This window comes from Xenopus tropicalis, chromosome 3 (genome assembly GCF_000004195.4).
Source record: "Xenopus tropicalis strain Nigerian chromosome 3, UCB_Xtro_10.0, whole genome shotgun sequence".
Lineage (NCBI taxonomy): Eukaryota > Metazoa > Chordata > Amphibia > Anura > Pipidae > Xenopus > Xenopus tropicalis.
In genome coordinates this window covers 13,181,416-13,207,296 of record NC_030679.2, presented here as the reverse complement: position 1 = coordinate 13,207,296, position 25,881 = coordinate 13,181,416, and the positions used below count along the sequence as shown (strand labels likewise).

Here is a 25,881-nt window from a genome sequence, read left to right as displayed (position 1 = left end):
TCAGTGGGGTTTTTTTCCCATGAGGCTTCTGATCATCTGAACGGGAGAAATATGGGGACAGGGTCGGACTGGGCCGCCGGGACACCGGGAAAAATCCTGGTGGGCCCCGGCGGCCCAGAATCAGCTCTTGCGGCGCTCCCCCTGCCCGACCGTTCCTCGTCCTGTCGCATTAAATTTATGCGCTCCAGGGAGGACGTCAGGTGGGGGGCCCTGCGAGGGGGGGTTAGGGGGCCCCTCCAGGGGGGGGGGCAGGTTAGGGGACGTGGCCGGTGGGGGTACCTGCAGGTGGACCCTTCACCCCTCAGTCCGACCCTGTATGGGGAGACTTAAGGGCACTATTGAGAGAACTGAAGGTATGCCTGCAGCTTGAGATTAACTCTTTATTAGCCTTTCCTTTGAATGTTTTATTTTGGCTATGACATATGCCTGTAGGACCTTATTTAGAGGGCTTAATTACTAAGTGCAAAATGGACAAAATTGGCCCTTAGGGCTGCTGTGCTGGAGCACTTGTGCCAACATAAAATTCTCGCAGTCTGGGACACAAGATTGCCATAATATCTGCCATTGACGCGGCAGTTAGAGAACTCTTAGCTTCTTCTGCCCATTGGCACTGCCCACCCCACATGAATACAACAGTGTTTTGCAGATTTATTAACCATACACAGCAGTAGATGTTTTATAACAGACACAGTTCCCCGTGTATGAATACAATCTACCACTGTAGGTTTCAATGTACATCATCACAGGCAACTAAAATCCTGGTTAATGCAATAAAGCCCGTTATGGCCGTGACTCGTGCTTATGTCATTCTATCCCATTTTTCTGCACTGAATGGTCAGACATTGCTCGTGATGGGTGTGGCTTCAGCCTGTCACTTTCTCTGCAGTATAAAGCCCAACAAACTATAGGACGAAAGGGAAAGAAAAATGGTCTATCTTCTGTAAATTGGCCCACGTTCAAGGCAATAAAGAAAAGCAATTACACAAAAGCCGCAAGGAGCGGAATCTAAAACAAGGAGCCAATTCCTTTAACAAACAGATGCTTATTTTCCCATTCAGCTATGTAAATAATTTATCCATTCATATGTCTCAGGTATGGAACCTGTTATTCATTAATGCTTGGAACCTGGGGTTTTCCAGATAAGGGATCATTCTGTAATTTGGATCACATTAAACATTAAATAAACCAATACAATTGTTTTGCCTCCAATAAACATTAATTATATCTTAGCTTGCATCAAGTAACTTTTATTTATACAGTGGGAAAAGGATATATACATTACGTCGGAGAAAATCAAAATGTGCTATGGGTTTATGGCTGTTGGAGGGGTGGCCTTGCTAGATTTAATGCGGGATAAATTGCTTGCTGCGGATATCTAAGCCAATATATAACCCAAGAACTTTAACATGCTGCTAATCAATATATAGAGGGTGGAGGCGAGGGCTAAACGCTGCTGGAGAAGCAAACTGATGCTGTAGCTCAAAAGGAATGCTGCGGCACTGAATTACGTGCAACCAACTGATATATATACAGCAGCTGTGATTGCCCACGGTTTCACTTTTTGGGGGGTCTGAATGTGTCTGAATATGTTTGAAGAAAGGGATACAGGTATGGGACCTGTTATCCAGAATGCTCGGGACCAGGGGTTTTCCAGATAAGGGATCTTTCCGTAATTTATATCTTGAGTCTGCTAAAAATCATTTAAATATTGAATAAACCCAATAGGATTGTTCTGCCCCCAATAAGGGGTAATTATATCTTAGTTGGGATCAAGTACAGGTACTGTTTTATTATTACAGAGAAAAGGGAATCATTTAACCATTAAATAAACCCAATAGGACTGTTCTGCCCCAATAAGGGGTAATTATATCTTAGTTGGGATCAAGTACAGGGACTGTTTTATTATTACAGAGAAAAGGGAATTATTTAACCATTAAATAAACCCAATAGGGCTGTTCTGCCCCCAATAAGGGGTAATTATATCTTAGTTGGGATCAAGTACAGGTACTGTTTTATTATTACAGAGAAAAAGGGAATCATTTAACCAATAAATAACCCCAATAGGGCTGTTCTGCCCCCAATAAGGGGTAATTATATCTTAGTTGGGATCAAGTACAGGTACTGTTTTATTATTACAGAGAAAAGGGAATCATTTAACCATTAAATAACCCCAATGGGGCTGTTCTTCCAGCCAATAAGGGCTCTGGCACACGGGGAGAGTAATTGCCCGCGACAAAACTCCCTGTTTGTGGGCGACTAATCTCCCCGGATTGCCATCCCACCGGCGAAAATGGTTAAATGATTCCCTTTATGGGATCATTTTTGGTTTTATGGTTAAATGATTCCCTTTTCTCTGTAATAATAAAACAGTACCTGTACTTGATCCCAACTTAGATATAATTACCCCTTACTGGGGGCAGAACAGCCCTATTGGGTTTATTTAATGGTTAAATGATTCCCTTTTCTCTGTAATAAATAAAACAGTATCTGTACTTGATCCCAACTAAGATATAATTACCCCTTATTGGGGGCAGAACAGCCCTATTGGGTTTATTTCATGGTTAAATGATTCCCTTTTGTCTGTAATAATAAAACAGTACCTGTACTTGATCCCAACTAAGATATAATTACCCCTTATTGGGGGCAGAACAGCCCTATTGGGTTTATTTAATGGTTAAATGATTCCCTTTTCTCTGTAATAATAAAACAGTACCTGTACTTGATCCTAATTAAGATATAATTAATCTTTATTGGGGGCAAAACAACACTATTGGGTTGAAGTAATGTTTAAATACTTTTTTTTTAGTAGACTTAAGGTAGGAGATCCAAATTACAGAAAGACCCCCTATCCAGAAAACCCCAGGTCCTGAGCATTCTGGATAATAAGTCCCCTACCTGTACATCCATGGTGCACTACAACTCTTTATATGTCTGGGGATAGAGGGATCTGCATCAGTATGAGCTGGAGAGCAGCACATTGGGTTATATGTAATGCCCCAAACTGCATTTTGTCCACTGAGCCCAAAAGGGTACCAGATAGCATAGCCGGCCCCGGCACTGTAAGTATTGTGATGTTACCTTGATCTAAACACAAATCTGCTGACACAGCAGCCTGTCACTGGCAAGAGTGTGCATTAAATAAATGTAATTATCCCAGTGCCATTTCCCCATTTCTCATTAGGACCTGCTCAATATGCTATAAATAAAGGTGCATCCTTCATCATTTGGAACGGTTCAGCTTTATTCAAATGATTTGCACTAAATTCTTCTCAGACGTCAAGACAATGTCGCTGACTCACTGCATAGGAAAGCTGAGCCTCGGGGCCCCACTTCTCCTGCATTTCGCTGAATGAAATCATTTCTCATGCAGAAAGCCTAATGCGCAGCTTAGATGCAATGTATCAGACTGTTAGGGTCAGGGTTAAGCGAACTGCTGCTACTCAGGGATACTTATTAGGGTGAAGACACACTGGGCTACTAGTAGCAGCTACTTTTTCTCGGCTACTAAAAGCTAGAAAATCCCCTGCCATAGACAATACTGAGAATTTCCTCTGCTAAAACACACGTAGAGACAATTATCAGTAAATTATCAGCATTGTCTATTTTAGTAGCTTCTACTAGTAGCTCTGTGTCTCTTCGTCCTTAGGGGATGGCATACACGTCGTTTCTACTATAACCTCTATATCAGGGATCCCCAACCTTTTATACCTGGGAGCCATTTAAATGGAAAAAGTGTTGGGGAGCAACACAAGCACCCCTGGGGGTATCAAGAGAAGCTACAATTGGCTACTTAATAGCCCCTATGTGGACTGGCAGCTTAGAGAAGGCTCTGTTTGGCATTATACACTACTTGTTTTTTATGCAACCAAACTTGTCTCCTTACCTGAAATTCAATAATGAGCACCTGCTTTGTGGCCACTGGGAGCCACACCCAAGGGGTTGGGGGGCAACATGTTGCTCACGATCGACTGGTTGGGGTTCACTGTTCTATATTATTTGACACTGTCTCCATCTAACTTCTTTGAGAAGTTTCCAAATCCTCTGGTAGGCCCTTGGAGGGCATACAACTCCTACCTGTCCTTCCCAATGGCATAAATGACTCTTTATCTTGAATATTGGCAACATTTGAGCAAGGGGAAAATAGAACATCAAAGTTGAGTTCTCTAGCTATGTTAGTGCAGAGAAAATGTGGTTTTATAGTTGTTTCATAATAAGATTTAATAGTATTTAATTGATCATAAAATCCCAAGACAGTGGCAGCCAATCATATATGTATGAACGCAAATAGTTAAGGTGCCAATAAATCCATGAAAAAGAGTGGTCCCCAGACATAATTTCTTGCCGTATCAGTCCTTTCCAACACAAAAAAAAATATGATCTCCCCAGAATAGTGAAGACTCAGAGTCAAAAATGGAGTCCTGCCTAGAATCCCTGAAAAAAACAGCATATTGGAACAGACAGTAAAGGTGGCCATACACGGGCCAATTCTATCTGCTGATATCAGTCCCTTAGACCTTCCTAATGCTGCAACCCTTTAATTTAGTTCCTCGTGTTGTGACGCCCCCCAACCATAAAATTATTCCCAAGACGATCAGAAATATATGTTTTCTGATGGTCTTAGGCGACAACCATGAAAGGGTCATTCGACCCCCAAAGGGGTCCCCACCCACAGGTTGAGAATCGCTGCCTTAGACAGTTTCGGCATCTTATGGGCCCACATAGGGGCAGTAACGACGGGCCTGCCCGACCGGTATCTGGCATGAAATCGTCCAGATATCGATCAGGCAGGTTAAAATATTTAGTCGGATCGGGGACCGCTCGTTCAATGAGCTACAAATTGGCTATTGTTACAGGGATGGAAACAATGGAGCAGGACATAGGCATAAAGGCATAGCTTTAAAAAAAAAAAAAGGCATAGGCCTTAAGTAAGCTATCCACAAGCTGATCCTGAATGGCATCCGACCAAGCAGCCGGGGGGCAAAACTGACTGAATTTGTACGAGGGACTATACATGGTATGGCCACCATTTTATTATTCTGCTCATTCAGAACTGTATGATGTGAAGAGGAGCTTTTCTTTCTCATCTGATAAACTGATGCACTGGTCAACAGACATCAGCAGGTAAAAGTTCCAAACCTGCCCAATCAACGAGTCATCCACAGTCCATATTATACACATATACATCTGTTTGTACTGTTGGGCCACCGTACATTTCTTCATTTCATACACACCACAGACTTTCCTATACTTTGCTTCCCATACAGGAGGCTACAGTTGTGTTTTATTCACCATATTCTAGAACAGTGATTCTCAACCTTCCTAATGCCGTGACCCTTTAATACAGTTCCTCATGTTGTGGTGACCCCCAACCATAGATAAGCCGTGTCTCGGTTCCTAAGACCATTGGGAAATATATGTTTTCCGATGGTCTTAGGCGACCCCTGTGAAAGGGTCGTTCGACCCCCAAAGGGTTCCTGACCCACAGGATGAGAACCGCTGTTCTAGAGTGCCACCCAATGTTCAGTTTGGTATAGCAGCATATGTGTGAACTTACTAATTTAAAACAGGTTAGTGATTTGATGGTGGGAGAAAAAGGAAATATAATCCTAGACAATTATAACCTTCCCCAATTGGCAATTCAGTAAATATCAAAAAGCAAATGGCACTCAGGGCTAGAGGAAAAATTCCTTTTTAAAAAAGATTTTATTTGCGGAACAATGCAACGTTTCAAGTTCTTGAATTTTAACTGTAGTTAACATGTAACGCTTTAGTCTTGATTATTGTTATTTTGTATTTTAGCACCTTATGGACCTTCCCTTGTGAACATAGTTTCTAATTGGATATTAGAACAGACAGAAAAAGAAATAAGGAAGGTTCACACTTTTGCACATGATTTGAATACACTTGTTGTATAACTTGCACTTTATTTACACGTTTATTGAGACATAATGTATAAATTGCACTATTCCTATTTGTAATTAGATAGCACTGTTACTGACGTAATGTCCACTTAATTAACCAATTAACTAGAGGATGTGGTTAATGAACATGTATAAATTCACTTTGCCTTCACTGATTTGTATGCTTGATAAAGGGGCTACTTTGCCTCGAAATGTTGCATTGTTCCACAAATAAAATCTTTTTTAAAAAGGAATTTTTCCTCTAGCCCTGAGTGCCATTTGCTTTTTGCTGTTCTACTGGATTTTGGGAGGGTGCCGATCCCTCTGGCAGTGTGCACCGGGCGTTCTGGTTTGGAGAGCTAGGGTGTGCGGAATAAGCCTCTGTTGTACCAATTCAGTAAATATCCCAGCTAACATAATGACTGATCACGTAAGGAATTGCATAACAGGGACCTTTATTAATACCCCTCCTGCTACCAACAAATAACCTATGAAACTTGTAAAGACTTTTATAATTAAATATTCTTTCTAAAAATATACCCTTCACCCATGTAACCCCCTGAAACTGACCAGAGTCATTTATCTGAGATGCTCTGATAAGCTCTAATAGGCCTGAGTGATACTGGTTGCCCGCAAGGTCTTCTCTGATTAAATGAATAGAGATGGAGCCAGTGAGAGTCTGTATGTCAGCTTTCTTTGTTAAATTAATTATCCCGCTCGCCACTCTGGAGTTTTTGGGAGCAGTCACCGTACAAACAATGAGTAAAGTGAGGACATATTCCGAATGGGTTCCATGTATAGAATTGATTATAGCTGGCAAAATGTTATAGTAAGAAATGATCCACCAATGATCTTGTGAAACAAACGACTGCACAGAACAATATATATATATATATATCCTATTCTTTGTAGCACATTGCTCCCGGTCATAGTCATTTAGCAAGGAATCAAATATTTCACCATTATAAATGCTTATCAGTGACCCTGGAATGTTGCTGATCTCAAGGTTTTCTCTCCGGGGACTGGATTTTCCCTCTGTTTGTCAGAATCAATAATTGATTTTGTTCAATGCCTTAACCGGGATATAGAAAGCGTAATTTATCTTGCAATGGCAGATACTGGCGATATAACTCAAGTATACGTCCAAGTTTGACAATGAAATTCAAAGCACTTTTGCCTTTTCCAAATGAAGGGACCAATCATAGGCAATTATTTAGTGCCTGCCATATAGGTTACCCATCATTAAATCCTTGATATTTATACTTGGGATGGGATTAAAAGGGGTTACAGTGGATCATTCCCCTTTCGTGAAAATTGATTAGTTCATCTTGAAAAAATATGACAAATATTCTTAGAAATTTCTGCCTTAAACCAGAAGAATAATTCACCTTGGGGAATATTTTGACTTTTAACAGTTCCTAATTCTCATCAACTTAAAGATACTCCCAATTACTCAAATGTGCATGAACAGTCCGGTGCCTCCCACGTCATTTAATAACCAAGCTCAAACTGAAAGTGTTAGTAATACAGGTATAGGACCGGTCAGGACCAAGGGTATTCCTGATTTCCGGTATTTCTATAATTTGGATCTCCATACCTTAAGTCTACTAAAAAATCAATAAAACATTAATTAAACCCAATAGGATTGTTTTGCATCCAATAAGGGTAATTATATCTTAGTTGGGATCAAGTACAGGTACTGTTTTATTATTACAGAGAAAAGGGAATCATTTAACCATTAAATAAACCCAATAGGGCTGTTCTGCCCCAATAAGGGGTAATTATATCTTAGTTGGGATCAAGTACAGGTACTGTTTTATTATTACAGAGAAAAGGGAATCATTTAACCATTAAATAAACCCAATAGGGCTGTTCTGCCCCCAATAAGGGGTAATTATATCTTAGTTGGGATCAAGTACAGGTACTGTTTTATTATTACAGAGAAAAGGGAATCATTTAACCATTAAATAAACCCAATAGGGCTGTTCTGCCCCCAATAAGGGGTAATTATATCTTAGTTGGGATCAAGTACAGGTACTGTTTTATTATTACAGAGAAAAGGGAATCATTTAACCATTAAATAAACCCAATAGGACTGTTCTGCCCCCAATAAGGGGTAATTATATCTTAGTTGGGATCAAGTACAGGTACTGTTTTATTATTACAGAGAAAAGGGAATCATTTAACCATTAAATAAACCCAATAGGGCTGTTCTGCCCCCAATAAGGGGTAATTATATCTTAGTTGGGATCAAGTACAGGTACTGTTTTATTATTACAGAGAAAAGGGAATCATTTAACCATTAAATAAACCCAATAGGGCTGTTCTGCCCCAATAAAAATTAGCAATTCTTTGTCCTTTTAATTGGTCCTCTGTCCAAAAACAGTTTTTTTTGCATATTGAAAGAAAATGTTATTTCAAGCAACTGTAGTATTTTCAGTTACAGTCATGGAAGAGAATTTACTCCTTCTACATTATCAGGCCCAGAACTGAAATGGAAAACAAGCACTGCTTTCAACTGTAATAACCTTTACAATTAATTTACAAAGCACAGACATTTCTTAAAGAGCTTAAATAATATGGGCCTGGGGTGTGGCTGACCATGAGAGAGCCTGCATGTAACTTCTAAGAGCTCCGTCTCCTCACAGCCTGTGTAGCCCCAATAACAGCCACTGGAAGCAGCTTACCATCTATTTGGGCCACAGACCAGCGGGGGAACACCACCAGCACCCAATATGGGCAAGGAAAGGAACTGAGACCAGCAACCAATGCCCCCAATCCTGCTACAGTTAATTACACAGGAGCGCCATGCCAAAATCCAAAATGGCACCGTGTGGAAACAAATCCCTGCACTTGTGATTCCCCAACCCGGGTCCCTCAACCTGCTGACTCAAATGCAGGTGAAGATATTGGGGGCCCCTGAGATCCCTAACTATCAGCATGACCTCTTTCACAGCATTTGTCCAGACTCCCCACCAGAACTCTGGACTCTAGACAGAGCTCAACGTTCTTTAAGTCTCAAACCTCCAACCTCCAAACATGATTCTACTATTACAAAGGTACAGAAGGTAATGTCCACCACATGCAACTCCACTACAGTGGAATTCTGCAACTATAAAGTACTCATTTTCACTCATTTTCTCTCTCCAGTCACTCTGTCCAAAAGAGAGACTATAAGCCTGTATACTGATGGGGATTCCCCTTCAAATTGGTTATCAATTACCATGGACAAACGCACATCCTAGAAAACCCCACTGATGGCTACAAATTTCTGGCAGCACTAAGAATAAAAGCCAAAGGGCAACATCCCCTGTGCATCCATCTCAACCTAAAATCTCACTCAGCCCTAACTGGAATAAGGTTCCCAGCTCATCTAGGGGCCCTAGTTACCCCTTTACCCCAGGGGTCTCTTGAACACTGACATATCGGAACTATATAACTAGTGATGAGCAAATCTGTCCCATTTTGCTTTGCTGAAAAATTTGCAAAACACATGGTGAAATTCAGAATGTGGAATTTCGCTGTGAACCCATGTCTGCAGAAGAATTTGCTCATCACTGTTTATGACCTTCCCCTTCACAGGGATAAATTTATGATGGCTGAGCTCTGGAGTATTGCTGACTCTCCTTGGACCTCCCCCACGTAAGGAGTCTGTTTACTCTGTATGGCTCTTATGGAGATTCCAGCCATCCTGCTCAGCTTAGACGCTGAAAACACAACTGACTGATATGACCTTACCTCTTCCAACTATTAACACATCAAAACCTCTCTGGACCCTATCTTACCACTCTGAAGAGCCTTTACAACAACCTATCTACCTGAAACTACCAGGTCAATTGCATTGGCCAATAAAGATCACCAGTGACACCAGACAGGGGTGCCCTCTCTCCCCTTTTCTCTATGCCTTCAGCATTGAGCTCCTGGTGTCTGCTATATAAAACTTCCCAGATATTGCCAGCATTAAAGTCCAATCAAATGCTTCAGAATAGCATTATTCACTGTTCCTTTTCTGTCCTTCAGGTTTGCTACTCTTCACTGTCAGGATATAAATGAAATATCACCAAAACCAGGTCTGTGGCCTTAAATACACCTCCAAATATTATGGACAAACTCAAGCTCCAAAACAAATTTAGATACAAGTGGAAAACAGATCTGGTGACTTATCTTGGCATTTACCTAACTCCTCTATACAAGTCTCTATATATTGCCATTTTGGACCATGCTCCCTGGTTTGGATGAAATTTGGCTATTAAAATGAGTATTCTCCCCAAATTCCTTTATTTATAAGAGACTTTACTGGAAGCACCAAGACATTTAAGGACATACAGACTTCATTTTACGAATTCATCTGGGCCCCAAACAAAGGCAACATTCACCTCCCTTACCTTTTGAACAACTGGCTCCAAATGGCTTACGTCATAAGGGACTGATATCCCTAATATATAAACTGCTACCTCAACATTACTAAATAATGAAATGAAACAATATAATACAACCATCACTCACCACAGCTGACTGGTCCCAGATTTGGAAATTTTAGGAAATTGGGGTACCTTGGATTACATGTTCTGGAACTGCCCTATCCTCCAGTCTTTCTGGGACAATGTCTCAGCTAGAATAAATCTACTTGCTATGTCTCAACTTCAACAGGATATAACAAACTTCCTGCCAGGACAGCCATTTCCCAAAATACCCAATCAACCCCAAACCTTAACCAACCACAAGGCAAGTTGGGATTCCTTTCCCTCCAATATGGATTCACGCAGCTTAGTTACCATTAAATACAAGGTACAGGTATAGGACCCGTTATCCAGAATGCTCGGGACCAAGGGTATTCTGGATAAGGGGTCTTTCCGTAATTTGGATCTTCATACCTTAAGTCTACTAAAAAATGAATAAAACATTAATTAAATCCAATAGGATTGTTTTGCATCCAATAAGGATTAATTATTTCTTAGTTGGGATCAAATACAAGGTACAGTTTTATTATTACAGAGAAAAAGGAATCATTTAACCATTAAATAAACCCAATAGGGCTGTTCTGCCCCCAATAAGGGGTAATTATATCTTAGTTGGGATCAAGTACAGGTACTGTTTTATTATTACAGAGAAAAGGGAATCATTTAACCATTAAATAAACCCAATAGGGCTGTTCTGCCCCCAATAAGGGGTAATTATATCTTAGTTGGGATCAAGTACAGGTACTGTTTTATTATTACAGAGAAAAGGGAATCATTTAACCATTAAATAAACCCAATAGGGCTGTTCTGCCCCCAATAAGGGGTAATTATATCTTAGTTGGGATCAAGTACAGGTACTGTTTTATTATTACAGAGAAAAAGGAAATCAATTTTAAAAATCCTAATTATTTGATTATAATGGAGTCTATGGGAGACAGGCTTTCCGTAATTCGGAGCTTTCTGGATAATGGGTTTCCGGATAAGGGGTCCGATACCTGTACCGAATTATTATGACAGAGAAAAAAAGCAATAACTTAAAAAAAAATCTTCTATGGAAGATGGCCCTCCTGTATTTTACGTAACAGTAACATAGTAAGTCAGGTTGAAAAAAGACATCACGTCAAGTCCATCACGTTCAACCATAATGCTTATATATAACCTGCCTAACTGCTAGTTGATCCAGAGGAAGGAAAAAACCCCACCTGAAGCCTCTCTAATTTGCCGCAGAGGGGAAAAAATTCCTTCCTGACTCCAAGATGGCAATCGGACCAGTCCCTGGATCAACTTGTACTAAGATCTAGCTCTCCATTTTGAAGCTTTCTAGATAGTGGGTTCTAGATAAGGGATCCCAGTGAGGTGCTGACAGATCAATATAATAGTAAGTATAATATAATAGTAATGTCCAACCACTCCACTGAGAGCAATATCTGTTGCTGGCCTATATTGCTAATTATTTCAATGAGAAGAGAGCCCAGATAAGTCCCTGTGTTTATTCACAGAAGGTGCAGTAACATGAGGGGTTAACCAGTGCCTACGTTTTTGCAGTGTAAGGATACATTAACAGCGTTTCCCATTTAATCAGGCCACGTCATTTAATCAGCAGCGCAATTAACACACAAGCCGTTATTTAGAGCACAACAAAAACATAATAATAATAACAATAAAAAAGATTCAAAGGGCCTGATTGATTTTTGTTCCAAGCTTCCATAAACTTTCCTTTTTTAATAACTCTCCTCCCAGGGAGTCAAAGTTAGAACAGAACGTTCATTTTGTTCCTGTCTCCAAATATCAATAACACAGTGATTTCTGAGCAGGTTATACAGCAGCTCTCTCTCCCACGCGCACACACAATGTTTGCCTTAGGGGGCCAGTGACTTCCATCTCATAGGCTGAAACATTCTCGGGTAGAACGATGATTAGTTTCCCAAAAGTCACAGGGCCTGATTTATAAATATATTGATATATGAAGGAGGAAATATATCTAAAAGGACATGTAAACCCCACACACAAAAATTTAATCATATCATCTTTCAATACCTGCCACTCTGGATGTCCAGAAGTTAATAGTAAGGCTGCAACATCTCCTTAATCACTTAGATTTCCTTCTCCTCCTGTAACCCACTCGGCCCCCTCCCTCAGGAATTTGCTTTGGCTGTTGGCTCCTGGGCATGCTCAGTTGTTCTAAGCTCAGATTACCTATTGGGTTTATTTAATGGTTAAATGATTCCCTTTTCTCTGTAATAATAAAACAGTACCTGTACTTGATCCCAACTAAGATATAATTACCCCTTATTGGGGCAGAACAGCCCTATTGGGTTTATTTAATGGTTAAATGATTCCCTTTTCTCTGTAATAATAAAACAGTACCTGTACTTGATCCCAACTAAGATATAATTACCCCTTATTGGGGCAGAACAGCCCTATTGGGTTTATTTAATGGTTAAATGATTCCCTTTTCTCTGTAATAATAAAACAGTACCTGTACTTGATCCCAACTAAGATATAATTACCCCTTATTGGGGCAGAACAGCCCTATTGGGTTTATTTAATGGTTAAATGATTCCCTTTTCTCTGTAATAATAAAACAGTACCTGTACTTGATCCCAACTAAGATATAATTACCCCTTATTGGGGGCAGAACAGTCCTATTGGGTTTATTTAATGGTTAAATGATTCCCTTTTCTCTGTAATAATAAAACAGTACCTGTACTTGATCCCAACTAAGATATAATTACCCCTTATTGGGTTCAGAACAGCCCTATTGGGTTTATTTAATGGTTAAATGATTCCCTTTTCTCTGTAATAATAAAACAGTACCTGTACTTGATCCCAACTAAGATATAATTACCCCTTATTGGGGGCAGAACAGCCCTATTGGGTTTATTTAATGGTTAAATGATTCCCTTTTCTCTGTAATAATAAAACAGTACCTGTACTTGATCCCAACTAAGATATAATTACCCCTTATTGGGGGCAGAACAGCCCTATTGGGTTTATTTAATGGTTAAATGATTCCCTTTTCTCTGTAATAATAAAACAGTACCTGTACTTGATCCCAACTAAGATATAATTACCCCTTATTGGGGCAGAACAGCCCTATTGGGTTTATTTCATGGTTAAATGATTCCCTTTTCTCTGTAATAATAAAACAGTACCTGTACTTGATCCCAACTAAGATATAATTACCCCTTATTGGGGGCAGAACAGCCCTATTGGGTTTATTTCATGGTTAAATGATTCCCTTTTTTCCAAGATATAATGAATCCTTATAAGAAGCAAAACAACCCTTTTGGATTGAATTCACGTTTAAATGATTTTTTAATAGAAGATCCAAATTATCCAAGATCCAAATTATGGGAAGATCCCTTATCCCCAGGTACCAAGCATTCTGGATAGCAGGGGGTACTGAGGACCTTAATAAATACACAAAGTTTTTTTATATTAATACAATTGATTTTGGTAAACTAATGTAATCTGTAATCAAAATTTAAAGTACTGCTTGTGCCCATATGTACTCCTTGCTCTTGTGAGTGCTCTAGCCCAACCTCGTCTGATGCAATGCATGCATAGAGGCTATGGAAACCCAGAACGTGGCGGTGTTTCCAGGGTTCCACTAGCAGGTTGTGTCAATAGTCAATTTTTAAAGCTTGAAAAGGGTCAATAAGGGCCTGAAATGTACTAGAAATGCCCTGTACTGGTCTGGGCCATTTGTGGGCAGTTGTGCCAACCACAAATCTGTGCCTGGTTGCAATGACACTAAGGGGCTGATTTACTAAGACACGAATTCCGACCGAATTGGAAAAATTCCGATTGGAAAACGAACATTTTGCGACTTTTTCGTATTTTTTGCGATTTTTTCGGCGCCTTTACGACTTTTCGGAAATTATCGCGACTTTTTCGTTACCAATACGATTTGCGCGAAAAAACGCGAGTTTTTCGTAGCCATTCCGAAAGTTGCGATTTTTTCGTAGCGTTAAAACTTGCGCGAAAAGTTGCGCTTTTTTCGTAGCGTTAAAACTTAAAAGGCGCGCCGTTTTGCGCAAGTTTTAACACTACGAAAAAATCGCAACTTTTTGCGCAAGTTTTAACGCTACGAAAAAATCGCAACTTTTGGAATGGCTACGAAAAACTCGCGTTTTTCCGCTAAAATCGTGTTGGTAACGACAAAGTTGCGATAATTTTCCGAAAAAAACGCAAAATACCGATCATTACGAAAAAAACGCAATCGGACGCATTCGGCCCGTTCGTGAGTAAGTAAATGGGCCCCTTATACTGGGGAAAAAAACATTGCATTTATTACCAAAATAATATACCCCCTATTGTATGTCAGAAAAGAATGTTTATGTGACTTGCATGTGTTCATGAAACTCTGAATATCCATTTAATTTATAGCTGGGGGTTACAGTATCCCTTATCTATACAAACACACTCACAGGATATGCATGGAATGATGTATGTGTCCAGGCTGTGCCCAGCAACTTAATGGATCACAATCCTTCAGCAGTGTTATCTTCTATGGAGCTAATTTAATTTACTTTCAATAAATGTCAGCCTTTCCTTATAGACTAGTGCAGGAATGTCCATTTTAATATATAAAGGAATAAGACATTTTAATAACAGTACGGCATTGGGCAGTGCTTAAATACCCTGCTCTGTATGCAACATGTGAAACAGCTTTGCATTAAAGTGGTAGTAACTTACATTTTATTAGATTTTAACGGTTATAAATAGGAGGAGAATATGTCATAAGGAAATAATAAAAAAGGAAATAGAGAAATGAGGGCTGAGAGTAATCTCAAACACTCAGTTCTATCCATTTATTGCATAGCTTACAGAAATGGAGTCTACATACTGTATCACTGGTTGTGAAAAGGATCAGCCTTTGTGATCACTGAGGAACAATTGTGATTGTGGTGATCTGTTCTTGATCGTTTTCTGACCAAAGGGAGACGGAATTAGTACAGGTATCGGACCCCTTATCCGGAAACCCGTTATCCAGAAAGCTCCGAATTACGGAATGCCCGTCTCCCATAGACTCCATTTTAATCAAATAATTCAGAATTTTAAAACTGATTTCCTTTTTCTATGTAGAAATAAAACAGAACCTTGTAATTGATTCCAAGTAAGATATAATTACCCCTTATTGGGGGCAGAACAGCCCTATTGGGTTTATTTCATGGTTAAATGATTCCCTTTTCTCTGTAATAATAAAACAGTACCTGTACTTGATCCCAACTAAGATATAATTACCCCTTATTGGGGCAGAACAGCCCTATTGGGTTTATTTAATGGTTAAATGATTCCCTTTTCTCTGTAATAATAAAACAGTACCTGTACTTGATCCCAACTAAGATATAATTACCCCTTATTGGGGGCAGAACAGCCCTATTGGGTTTATTTAATGGTTAAATGATTCCCTTTTCTCTGTAATAATAAAACAGTACCTGTACTTGATCCCAACTAAGATATAATTACCCCTTATTGGGGGCAGAACAGCCCTATTGGGTTTATTTAATGGTTAAATGATTCCCTTTTCTCTGTAATAATAAAACAGTACCTGTACTTGATCCCAACTAAGATATAATTACCCCTTATTGGGGGCAGAACAGCCCTATTGGGTTTATTTCATGGTTAAATGATTCCCTTTTCTCTGTAATAATAAAACAGTACCTGTACTTGATCCCAACTAAGATATAATTACCCCTTATTGGGGGCAGAACAGCCCTATTGGGTTTATTTCATGGTTAAATGATTCCCTTTTCTCTGTAATAATAAAACAGTACCTGTACTTGATCCCAACTAAGATATAATTACCCCTTATTGGGGGCAGAACAGCCCTATTGGGTTTATTTCATGGTTAAATGATTCCCTTTTCTCTGTAATAATAAAACAGTACCTGTACTTGATCCCAACTAAGATATAATTACCCCTTATTGGATGCAAAACAATCCTATTGGGTTTAATTAATGTTTTATTGATTTTTTTAGTAGACTTAAGGTATTGAGATCCAAATTACGGAAATACCCCTTATCCGGAATACCCTTGGTCCCGAGCATTCTGGATAATGGGTCCTATACCTGTATATTGATAAGGAATAAGAATATAGCCTTGAGGCTAATTTATTACAGGTATGGGACCTGTTATCCAGAATTTTCGGAACCTGGGATTTTCCGGATAAGGTGTTCCCGAAATTTGGATCTCCATAACTTAAAGGAGAAGGAAAGGCTAAGTCACTTGGGGGTGCCAAAATGTTAGGCACCCCCAAGTGACTTAGATCGCTCACCTCATACCCCGGGCTGGTGCCCCTGTACGGAGAGAACAGCACCAGCCCGGGGTACCTGTAGCGAGCGCTTCCTCCTTCCTGTAGCGCCGCGCGCGCATGCGCAGTAGAGTGAATAGTGGAACTTAAAAAACAAAGTCGGCTTTTCACTCTTCTGCGCTTCCTACAGGTACCCTGGGCTGGTGCTTTTTTCTCCTAACAGGGGCACCAGCCCAGGGTACAAGGTAAGCGATCTAAGTCACTTGGGGGTGCTTAACATTTTGGCACCCCCAAGTGACTTAGCCTTTCCTTCCCCTTTAAGTCTGCTTATAATCATTTAAACATGAAATAAACCCAATAGGACTGTTCTGCCCCCAATAAGGGGTAATTATATCTTAGTTGGGATCAAGTACAGGTACTGTTTTATTATTACAGAGAAAAGGGAATCATTTAACCATTAAATAAACCCAATAGGGCTGTTCTGCCCCCAATAAGGGGTAATTATATCTTAGTTGGGATCAAGTACAGGTACTGTTTTATTATTACAGAGAAAAGGGAATCATTTAACCATGAAATAAACCCAATAGGGCTGTTCTGCCCCAATAAGGGGTAATTATATCTTAGTTGGGATCAAGTACAGGTACTGTTTTATTATTACAGAGAAAAGGGAATCATTTAACCATTAAATAAACCCAATAGGGCTGTTCTGCCCCAATAAGGGGTAATTATATCTTAGTTGGGATCAAGTACAGGTACTGTTTTATTATTACAGAGAAAAGGGAATCATTTAACCATTAAATAAACCCAATAGGGCTGTTCTGCCCCCAATAAGGGGTAATTATATCTTAGTTGGGATCAAGTACAGGTACTGTTTTATTATTACAGAGAAAAGAGAAATAGTTTTTTAAAATTAGAATTAGTTGCTTATAAAGGAGTTTATGGGAGATGGCCTTTCCATAATTCGGAACTTTCTGGATAAAGGATTCAATACCTGTACTGTGTTTGTGTTACTGATAGGGCCATTAGATTTCAATGTCTAGGTGGCATGAGATCGTATTCTCTATGGTCGCTGTGTTTAACTCAAAGGTTCTCTTAGCATTGACCCTAATGATTATCTCCTGTATGGTGGGTACATTTGGGGTCTTCCATTTGGCTGCTATTGCCAGGCGTGTTCATAGATGGATCTCTTCTAAGCAACTCAATTTCAATTTTAAATGATTAGCAGTTTTATTCTGCATTGAAATCCTCTTGGCTTTAAAGGGCCACTGTCCCCACCAAACAACCAACATTTAAACTACAGTATGAGTCTGCAGTTTTATTGCTATTTATTAAACTCTTTTAAGCCCTTTTTTTACTTCTAAGCTGCTGCCTGGTTGTTAGGGTAGCTGAGCCCTAGAAACCAAGCCTGAAAGTAAACTCATTCAAATGCTCTTAAAATGCAACAATGCACATACACATTAGTACAAGTTAACTATCCTTTTGACCAAAGATAATACTTTTGAAATACAGAAATTATCAACGCATTTTTTGTATTATAGCAGGGGTCCCCAAGCTTTCTTACTCGTGAGCCACAGTCGAAAGTAAAAACACTTGAAGCACCATTAAAGTTCATGGAGGAGCCAAATAAGGGCTGTGATTGGCTATTAGGCAGCCTCTATGCACCCTATCAGCTTACAGGGGGCTTTATTTGGTAGGAAATTTTGTTTTTATTCAACCAAAACTTGCCCCCAAGTAAGGAATTCAAAAATAACTCCCTGGTTTGGGGGCACTGAGAGCAACACCCAAGGGGTTGGGGAGCAACATGTTGCCCGGAGCCACTGGTTGGGGATCACTGAATTATAGAAATGTCCTTAATATGAACCAAGCGCATCCAAAATACGCATCCAAAGTTTTAACTATGGCTCATTATTAAACTTTCTACTGTAAAATTAGTACTGGGCCTCATTTATGAACACTGGGCAAATATGCACATTGGCAGTAACCAATAGCAACCAATTGATCTCCCTGTAGCTGTCTGGAAAAGCTAAAAATGGGGTTGGTGCTATAGGTTACTGCCCAGCTGTTCATAAATGGGCCCCAATATCTTAAACTCACACATCTCCAGACCTGGATTGGGATTCCCTTCCTTTTGGGGTCTGCCACCCAAGACTAGGTTGGTACAGCTGGGGCTGGAGTTATGTACTCACCATAGTGGTTTCTGCAATTGATCCAAAGCTGTTAATGAAGATGTTGCAGCTCACATTTACAGGCGGACCTATGAGCAAAGAGGAATCTAATTAGGATTTGATAAAATAATAGACTCAACATTCTTCTGCATCAGAAACGTACCCACTAATCCCAACTGTAAAGCAGGGCCACTGTGCCCCTCTGGTTCTCTATAGAAGTTAAGTAAAAACTTAATTACAAAAAACTACTATATTGACAAAAAACACAATTATTAACTTAATAATTCACCAATGAAAATGCTGATTCTCTGCGCTTGCTCATATATTACATGCAAAGATTAATGTACCATGTTGATGCCATTATAAGAGACTTGGAAGAAAGGACAGACTTGTTCAGCGCCAGGGAACTGTGGTTCATCTTTATAGGATTTCTAAGCAACTTTTCAATTGGTCTTCATTATTTATTTTTTATAGTTTTTTATTATTCGCCTTCTTCTTCTTCTTCGGCCGACCCCGGCAGCCATGAGGCTACAGTTTCATTGTAATTGTTACACTTTTACAACTTATTTTCCGATTCAAGTCCTCTCCTATTCATATACCAAATTCTCCTTCAAATCACTCCCTGGTTGCTAAGGTAACGTGAACCCTAGCAACCAGATTGCTGCTAAAAACTGGAGAGCTGCTGAACAAAAACTACAAATAATAAAAAATGAAGACCAATTGCAAATTGTCTCAGAATATTACTCTCTACATCATACTAAAAGTTAACTTAAAGAACAGATTTGAACCAGATAGACACAGTAACAACCTTTCGGGGGGGGCCCTTCTGCATTAAACCCATGGGCTGGAGTGTTTTGTGTAGTCTACATGTGGTGGGGCTTCTAGATTTAAACAGATCAGCTGGGATTCTCATTGGAGGATAAGTTTGTATTTTAATAAAGCTGGAGAAAGGTTTTAATGGGCAATATTGCTTTAAGAATACAACCGTGATGGAGTACAGCTCCCCAAAAGTGTAGTCGACCAGTACATTAGTGTTTGTTAAGCTACTGCCATTATGTCTGCTCCACCTTCCAAACAGGGGGCAGGGGTGCTCCTGTTACAAATTCATGATATTAGCAAAATAAAACTGCTATAAACATGAAAGCTAAAAAAATAAATGCAACAGTGTTTAGAAAAGTCACAACTGTGTTTCAGTTTTCTTAGTAATTTTTATAAATGTTGCTAAGCAGTGTCGGACTGGCCCACCGGGACACCGGGAAAACTCCCAGTGGGCCCTGGTCCTGCTGGGCCCCGCTTAGTTCAAATTACTGGTTTCCCTTCCTGATGGCCCCACCGCTGCACTGCTCGTCACCTTACTGGCCCCCCCACCACACTTGATGCTGTCGCTTTGGTGAGCCCGTGCCTTTGAAGCACTCTGCTGAGCCTTCCACCATCTGCCTAGTATGGGAAAGATGGCCATGCGTTTCACAGAAGAACCTACGCGCATCTTTCCCATACAAGGCAAGCATGGACCAGCAGAGCGACGGCTCCGAAGGCAGGGGCCCAACAAGGGTGGTAGGGGGCCCAGCAAGGTGACTATGTAATTTTTATTCCTTTCTTCTAACCCCCCACTGCCAGCACAACCATTATGCTTGGCCCCTGCCAGCATCCCTTTTATTTTGCTTGCCTCCCCCTCCGCTCTCCTTGTCACCATGCTGGGCCCCCCTCTGCCCTGTCTATCACCCTGCACACTTTCTACTTGTGCAGTGGGTCAGGTAATGTTTTTAATATATTATTTTTCTTGCTCCTATTGGCATGTCGGGTTAATTTGTTTATTTCCATTTTATGAAGTGATATGGCTTGTGTGGGGTTAATATGGTCATTACTAACATGGCTAAGTTTCTCATTGTTCATTTCTTACTGGCTAATATGTTTAATGGCCATTTCTTACTGGTATGTCTGGGGTTAATTTGCTCATTGTCCATTTCTTACTGGCATTTCTGCAGTTAATGCTTATTATCCATTTCTGCAGTGATTTTATTTGCATGTGTGGGTCATTATTGCTACAGGGTGTGGCAAAGAGCCTAAAAATGTTGGCAACATGTTAAGCACAGTGCATGTTTTGAGGTCCCAAGTAGTGATGGGCGAAATGTTTCGGCAGGCATGGATTCGCGGAAAAATTTGCCGCACGTCCAAAAATTGTCGCGGGCGTCAAAAGAATAGCCATGTGACAAAATAATAGCCATGGGCGGCAAAAGAATAGTCGTGGGTGACAATTTTTTTTTCCGCACGACATTTTCACTGTTTCACAAATATTTCGCCATTTCGCGGATCTTTTGAAAGTTTCGCGAATTTTTCGGCGAAACGGAACAGATTCACTCATCACTAGTCCCAAGCTTTATTTTCACTTTAGGCCCCATATTATGATGAGACAGCCCTGTTGTGCAGGTTTGGTGGGCCCCTGGGGTGAGATTTTCTGGTGGGCCCCCGGTACCCCAGTCTGACACTGTTGCTAAGGGATGTCTCCAGCTAGCAATAGAGTTTACGCTTTGTGCCGTCTATTGTTATCATTATAGGAAAAAAATACACGGGATATTTTATGTAACCCTATTATATGTATGTATAACTTTATTTATAAAGCGCCACAAGGGTACGCAGCGCTGTACTGTCTTACAGAATACACAATTACACACAGGGAGGACAAGTGTTATAATAAATAAATATATATAAATGCACAGGGAATAAGTGCCATGTGGTATGAGACACAGTAGGAAGGAGGTCCCTGCCCCGTAGAGCTTACAATCTAAGTGGTGCCCATACCTGATGCACTCTTACCTTCCGCTTTGTGCCTGTATGTTACCCAACCACTTAGACTGTAAGCTCTACGGGGCAGGGACCATACCTAGTGCACTCTTACCTTCCGCTTTGTGCCTGTATGTTACCCAACCACTTAGACTGTAAGCTCTACGGGGCAGGGACCTCCTTCCTACTGTGTCCCATACCACATGGCACTTATATATATATATATATATTTATTGTATTTATTTATTATATCACTTGTCCTCCCTGTGTGTAATTTTGTATTCTGTAATATTGTACAGCGCTGCGTACCCTTGTGGCACTTTATAAATAAAGTTATACATACATACATATAACAGGGTTACATAAAATATCCCGTGTATTTTTTCCTATAAGAATGGGATAGATCATTTGCCAAGTAACACCAATAACAACATAAAAAACAAATCCACCTTTAAAATTGGGTCTAATCCTGGCGTCGTATCCTGAGATCTTTCCCATCAGTTTATCCAGGAAATCGGAGGGAGACATTAGCTTGGCAGAGGAACGGGCCGACGCACCAACTTCCTTGGAGGCTGCTAGACTGCAATGGAAAGACAGCAAATAAGACACAGGGTTCACAAAATCATGGCTGAAACTATAGGAATGATGGTTTCTAATATGACGGTGGGTCTCCGTAGGGGGCCAACACACAAAGCAGCAAGATAGATTTCAGCTGAAAAGGCACAGCTGGCAGCGAAGAGCAAAATTATTTTTGTAATGATTCCATAGAAGAAATGCTGCAAAGCCTATTAAATAATCATTCCCTTCTCCAGAGGCTAAAATTGTCTCTCTTCTCTAAGTGACTCATACTTGTTTTATGCTTTAAAAGGAAATAATAAAAACACAGGCCCGCTAGCGTTTGGGCTTTGTCTGGAGAAACGCCGGGGATTATGTGCGCCAAGTTGTGCCGAGAAAAAGCGCAGTAGGGTGAGTGTTTTGGGTGCCCTCAGCCTTAGGCCTGGCACTGCTGTGATTCTCTAACAAGTTTATAATGATCTATGATGTGTGAAATCTGCAGCACATGGGGACTCCATCAGATTTAATGTATTTGTCCACCCGATTATATATGTTTTTTACAAAACAGTTTTTTTATAGTATTTGTCTCATAAAATCATTTAGCATAAACAAGTCCCTTCCCAGAGGCTATTATCCCCCCACTGCTACTATAGGCACCATCTCTCCCTACTATACCTGCTATCCCACAGCCCCAGTCCCTTCCCAGGGGCTATTATCCCCCCACTGCTACTATAGGCACCATCTCTCCCTACTATACCTGCTATCCCACAGCCCCAGTCCCTTCCCAGAGGCTATTATCCCCCCACTGCTACTATAGGCACCATCTCTCCCTACTATACCTGCTATCCCACAGCCCCAGTCCCTTCCCAGAGGCTATTATCCCCCCACTGCTACTATAGGCACCATCTCTCCCTACTATACCTGCTATCCCACAGCCCCAGTCCCTTCCCAGAGGCTATTATCCCCCCACTGCTACTATAGGCACCATCTCTCCCTACTATACCTGCTATCCCACAGCCCCAGTCCCTTCCCAGAGGCTATTATCCCCCCACTGCTACTATAGGCACCATCTCTCCCTACTATACCTGCTATCCCACAGCCCCAGTCCCTTCCCAGAGGCTATTATCCCCCCCACTGCTACTATAGGCACCATCTCTCCCTACTATACCTGCAATCCCACAGTCCCAGTCCCTTCCCAGAGGCTATTATCCCCCCACTGCTACTATAGGCACCATCTCTCCCTACTATACCTGCTATCCCACAGCCCCAGTCCCTTCCCAGAGGCTATTATCCCCCCACTGCTACTATAGGCACCATCTCTCCCTACTATACCTGCTATCCCACAGCCCCAGTCCCTTCCCAGAGGCTATTATCCCCCCACTGCTACTATAGGCACCATCTCTCCCTACTATACCTGCTATCCCACAGCCACAGTCCCTTCCCAGAGGCTATTATCCCCCCACTGCTACTATAGGCACCATCTCTCCCTACTATACCTGCTATCCCACAGCCCCAGTCCCTTCCCAGAGGCTATTATCCCCCCCACTGCTACTATAGGCACCATCTCTCCCTACTATACCTGCAATCCCACAGTCCCAGTCCCTTCCCAGAGGCTATTATCCCCCCACTGCTACTATAGGCACCATCTCTCCCTACTATACCTGCTATCCCACAGCCCCAGTCCCTTCCCAGAGGCTATTATCCCCCCACTGATACTATAGGCACCATCTCTCCCTACTATACCTGCTATCCCACAGCCCCAGTCCCTTCCCAGGGGCTATTATCCCCCCACTGCTACTATAGGCACCATCTCTCCCTACTATACCTGCTATCCCACAGCCCCAGTCCCTTCCCAGAGGCTATTATCCCCCCACTGCTACTATAGGCACCATCTCTCCCTACTATACCTGCTATCCCACAGCCCCAGTCCCTTCCCAGAGGCTATTATCCCCCCACTGCTACTATAGGCACCATCTCTCCCTACTATACCTGCAATCCCACAGTCCCAGTCCCTTCCCAGAGGCTATTATCCCCCCACTGCTACTATAGGCACCATCTCTCCCTACTATACCTGCTATCCCACAGCCCCAGTCCCTTCCCAGAGGCTATTATCCCCCCACTGATACTATAGGCACCATCTCTCCCTACTATACCTGCTATCCCACAGCCCCAGTCCCTTCCCAGGGGCTATTATCCCCCCACTGCTACTATAGGCACCATCTCTCCCTACTATACCTGCTATCCCACAGCCCCAGTCCCTTCCCAGAGGCTATTATCCCCCCACTGCTACTACAGGCACCATCTCTCCCTACTATACCTGCTATCCCACAGCCCCAGTCCCTTCCCAGAGGCTATTATCCCCCCACTGCTACTATAGGCACCATCTCTCCCTACTATACCTGCTATCCCACAGCCCCAGTCCCTTCCCAGAGGCTATTATCCCCCCACTGCTACTATAGGCACCATCTCTCCCTACTATACCTGCTATCCCACAGCCCCAGTCCCTTCCCAGAGGCTATTATCCCCCCACTGCTACTATAGGCACCATCTCTCCCTACTATACCTGCTATCCCACAGCCCCAGTCCCTTCCCAGAGGCTATTATCCCCCCACTGCTACTATAGGCACCATCTCTCCCTACTATACCTGCTATCCCACAGCCCCAGTCCCTTCCCAGAGGCTATTATCCCCCCACTGCTACTATAGGCACCATCTCTCCCTACTATACCTGCTATCCCACAGCCCCAGTCCCTTCCCAGAGGCTATTATCCCCCCCACTGCTACTATAGGCACCATCTCTCCCTACTATACCTGCAATCCCACAGTCCCAGTCCCTTCCCAGAGGCTATTATCCCCCCACTGCTACTATAGGCACCATCTCTCCCTACTATACCTGCTATCCCACAGCCCCAGTCCCTTCCCAGAGGCTATTATCCCCCCACTGCTACTATAGGCACCATCTCTCCCTACTATACCTGCTATCCCACAGCCCCAGTCCCTTCCCAGAGGCTATTATCCCCCCACTGCTACTATAGGCACCATCTCTCCCTACTATACCTGCTATCCCACAGCCCCAGTCCCTTCCCAGAGGCTATTATCCCCCCACTGCTACTATAGGCACCATCTCTCCCTACTATACCTGCTATCCCACAGCCCCAGTCCCTTCCCAGAGGCTATTATCCCCCCCACTGCTACTATAGGCACCATCTCTCCCTACTATACCTGCTATCCCACAGTCCCAGTCCCTTCCCAGAGGCTATTATCCCCCCACTGCTACTATAGGCACCATCTCTCCCTACTATACCTGCTATCCCACAGCCCCAGTCCCTTCCCAGAGGCTATTATCCCCCCACTGCTAGTATAGGCACCATCTCTCCCTACTATACCTGCTATCCCACAGCCCCAGTCCCTTCCCAGAGGCTATTATCCCCCCACTGCTACTATAGGCACCATCTCTCCCTACTATACCTGCTATCCCACAGCCCCAGTCCCTTCCCAGAGGCTATTATCCCCCCACTGCTACTATAGGCACCATCTCTCCCTACTAAACCTGCTATCCCACAGCCCCAGTCCCTTCCCAGAGGCTATTATCCCCCCACTGCTACTATAGGCACCATCTCTCCCTACTATACCTGCTGTCCCACAGCCCCAGTCCCTTCCCAGAGGCTATTATCCCCCCACTGCTACTATAGGCACCATCTCTCCCTACTATACCTGCTATCCCACAGCCCCAGTCCCTCCCTGAGGCTATTATCCCCCCAC

At 41.9% G+C, this 25,881-nt stretch overlaps 1 protein-coding gene across 1 annotated transcript in view; it reads right to left on the bottom strand.

Annotated features, from left to right (window-relative positions):
• Window positions 1–25,881, bottom strand: part of glra1 (glycine receptor alpha 1) — a 106,072-nt gene that overhangs the window by 26,353 nt on the left and 53,838 nt on the right. The window contains exons 2-3 of the mRNA XM_002940916.5: window positions 22,015–22,145; window positions 18,806–18,873 (exon numbers count right to left, since the gene is read on the bottom strand). Coding sequence (XP_002940962.2) covers window positions 18,806–18,873; window positions 22,015–22,145 — 199 coding nt within the window. The remainder of the gene's footprint in view (window positions 1–18,805; window positions 18,874–22,014; window positions 22,146–25,881) is intronic.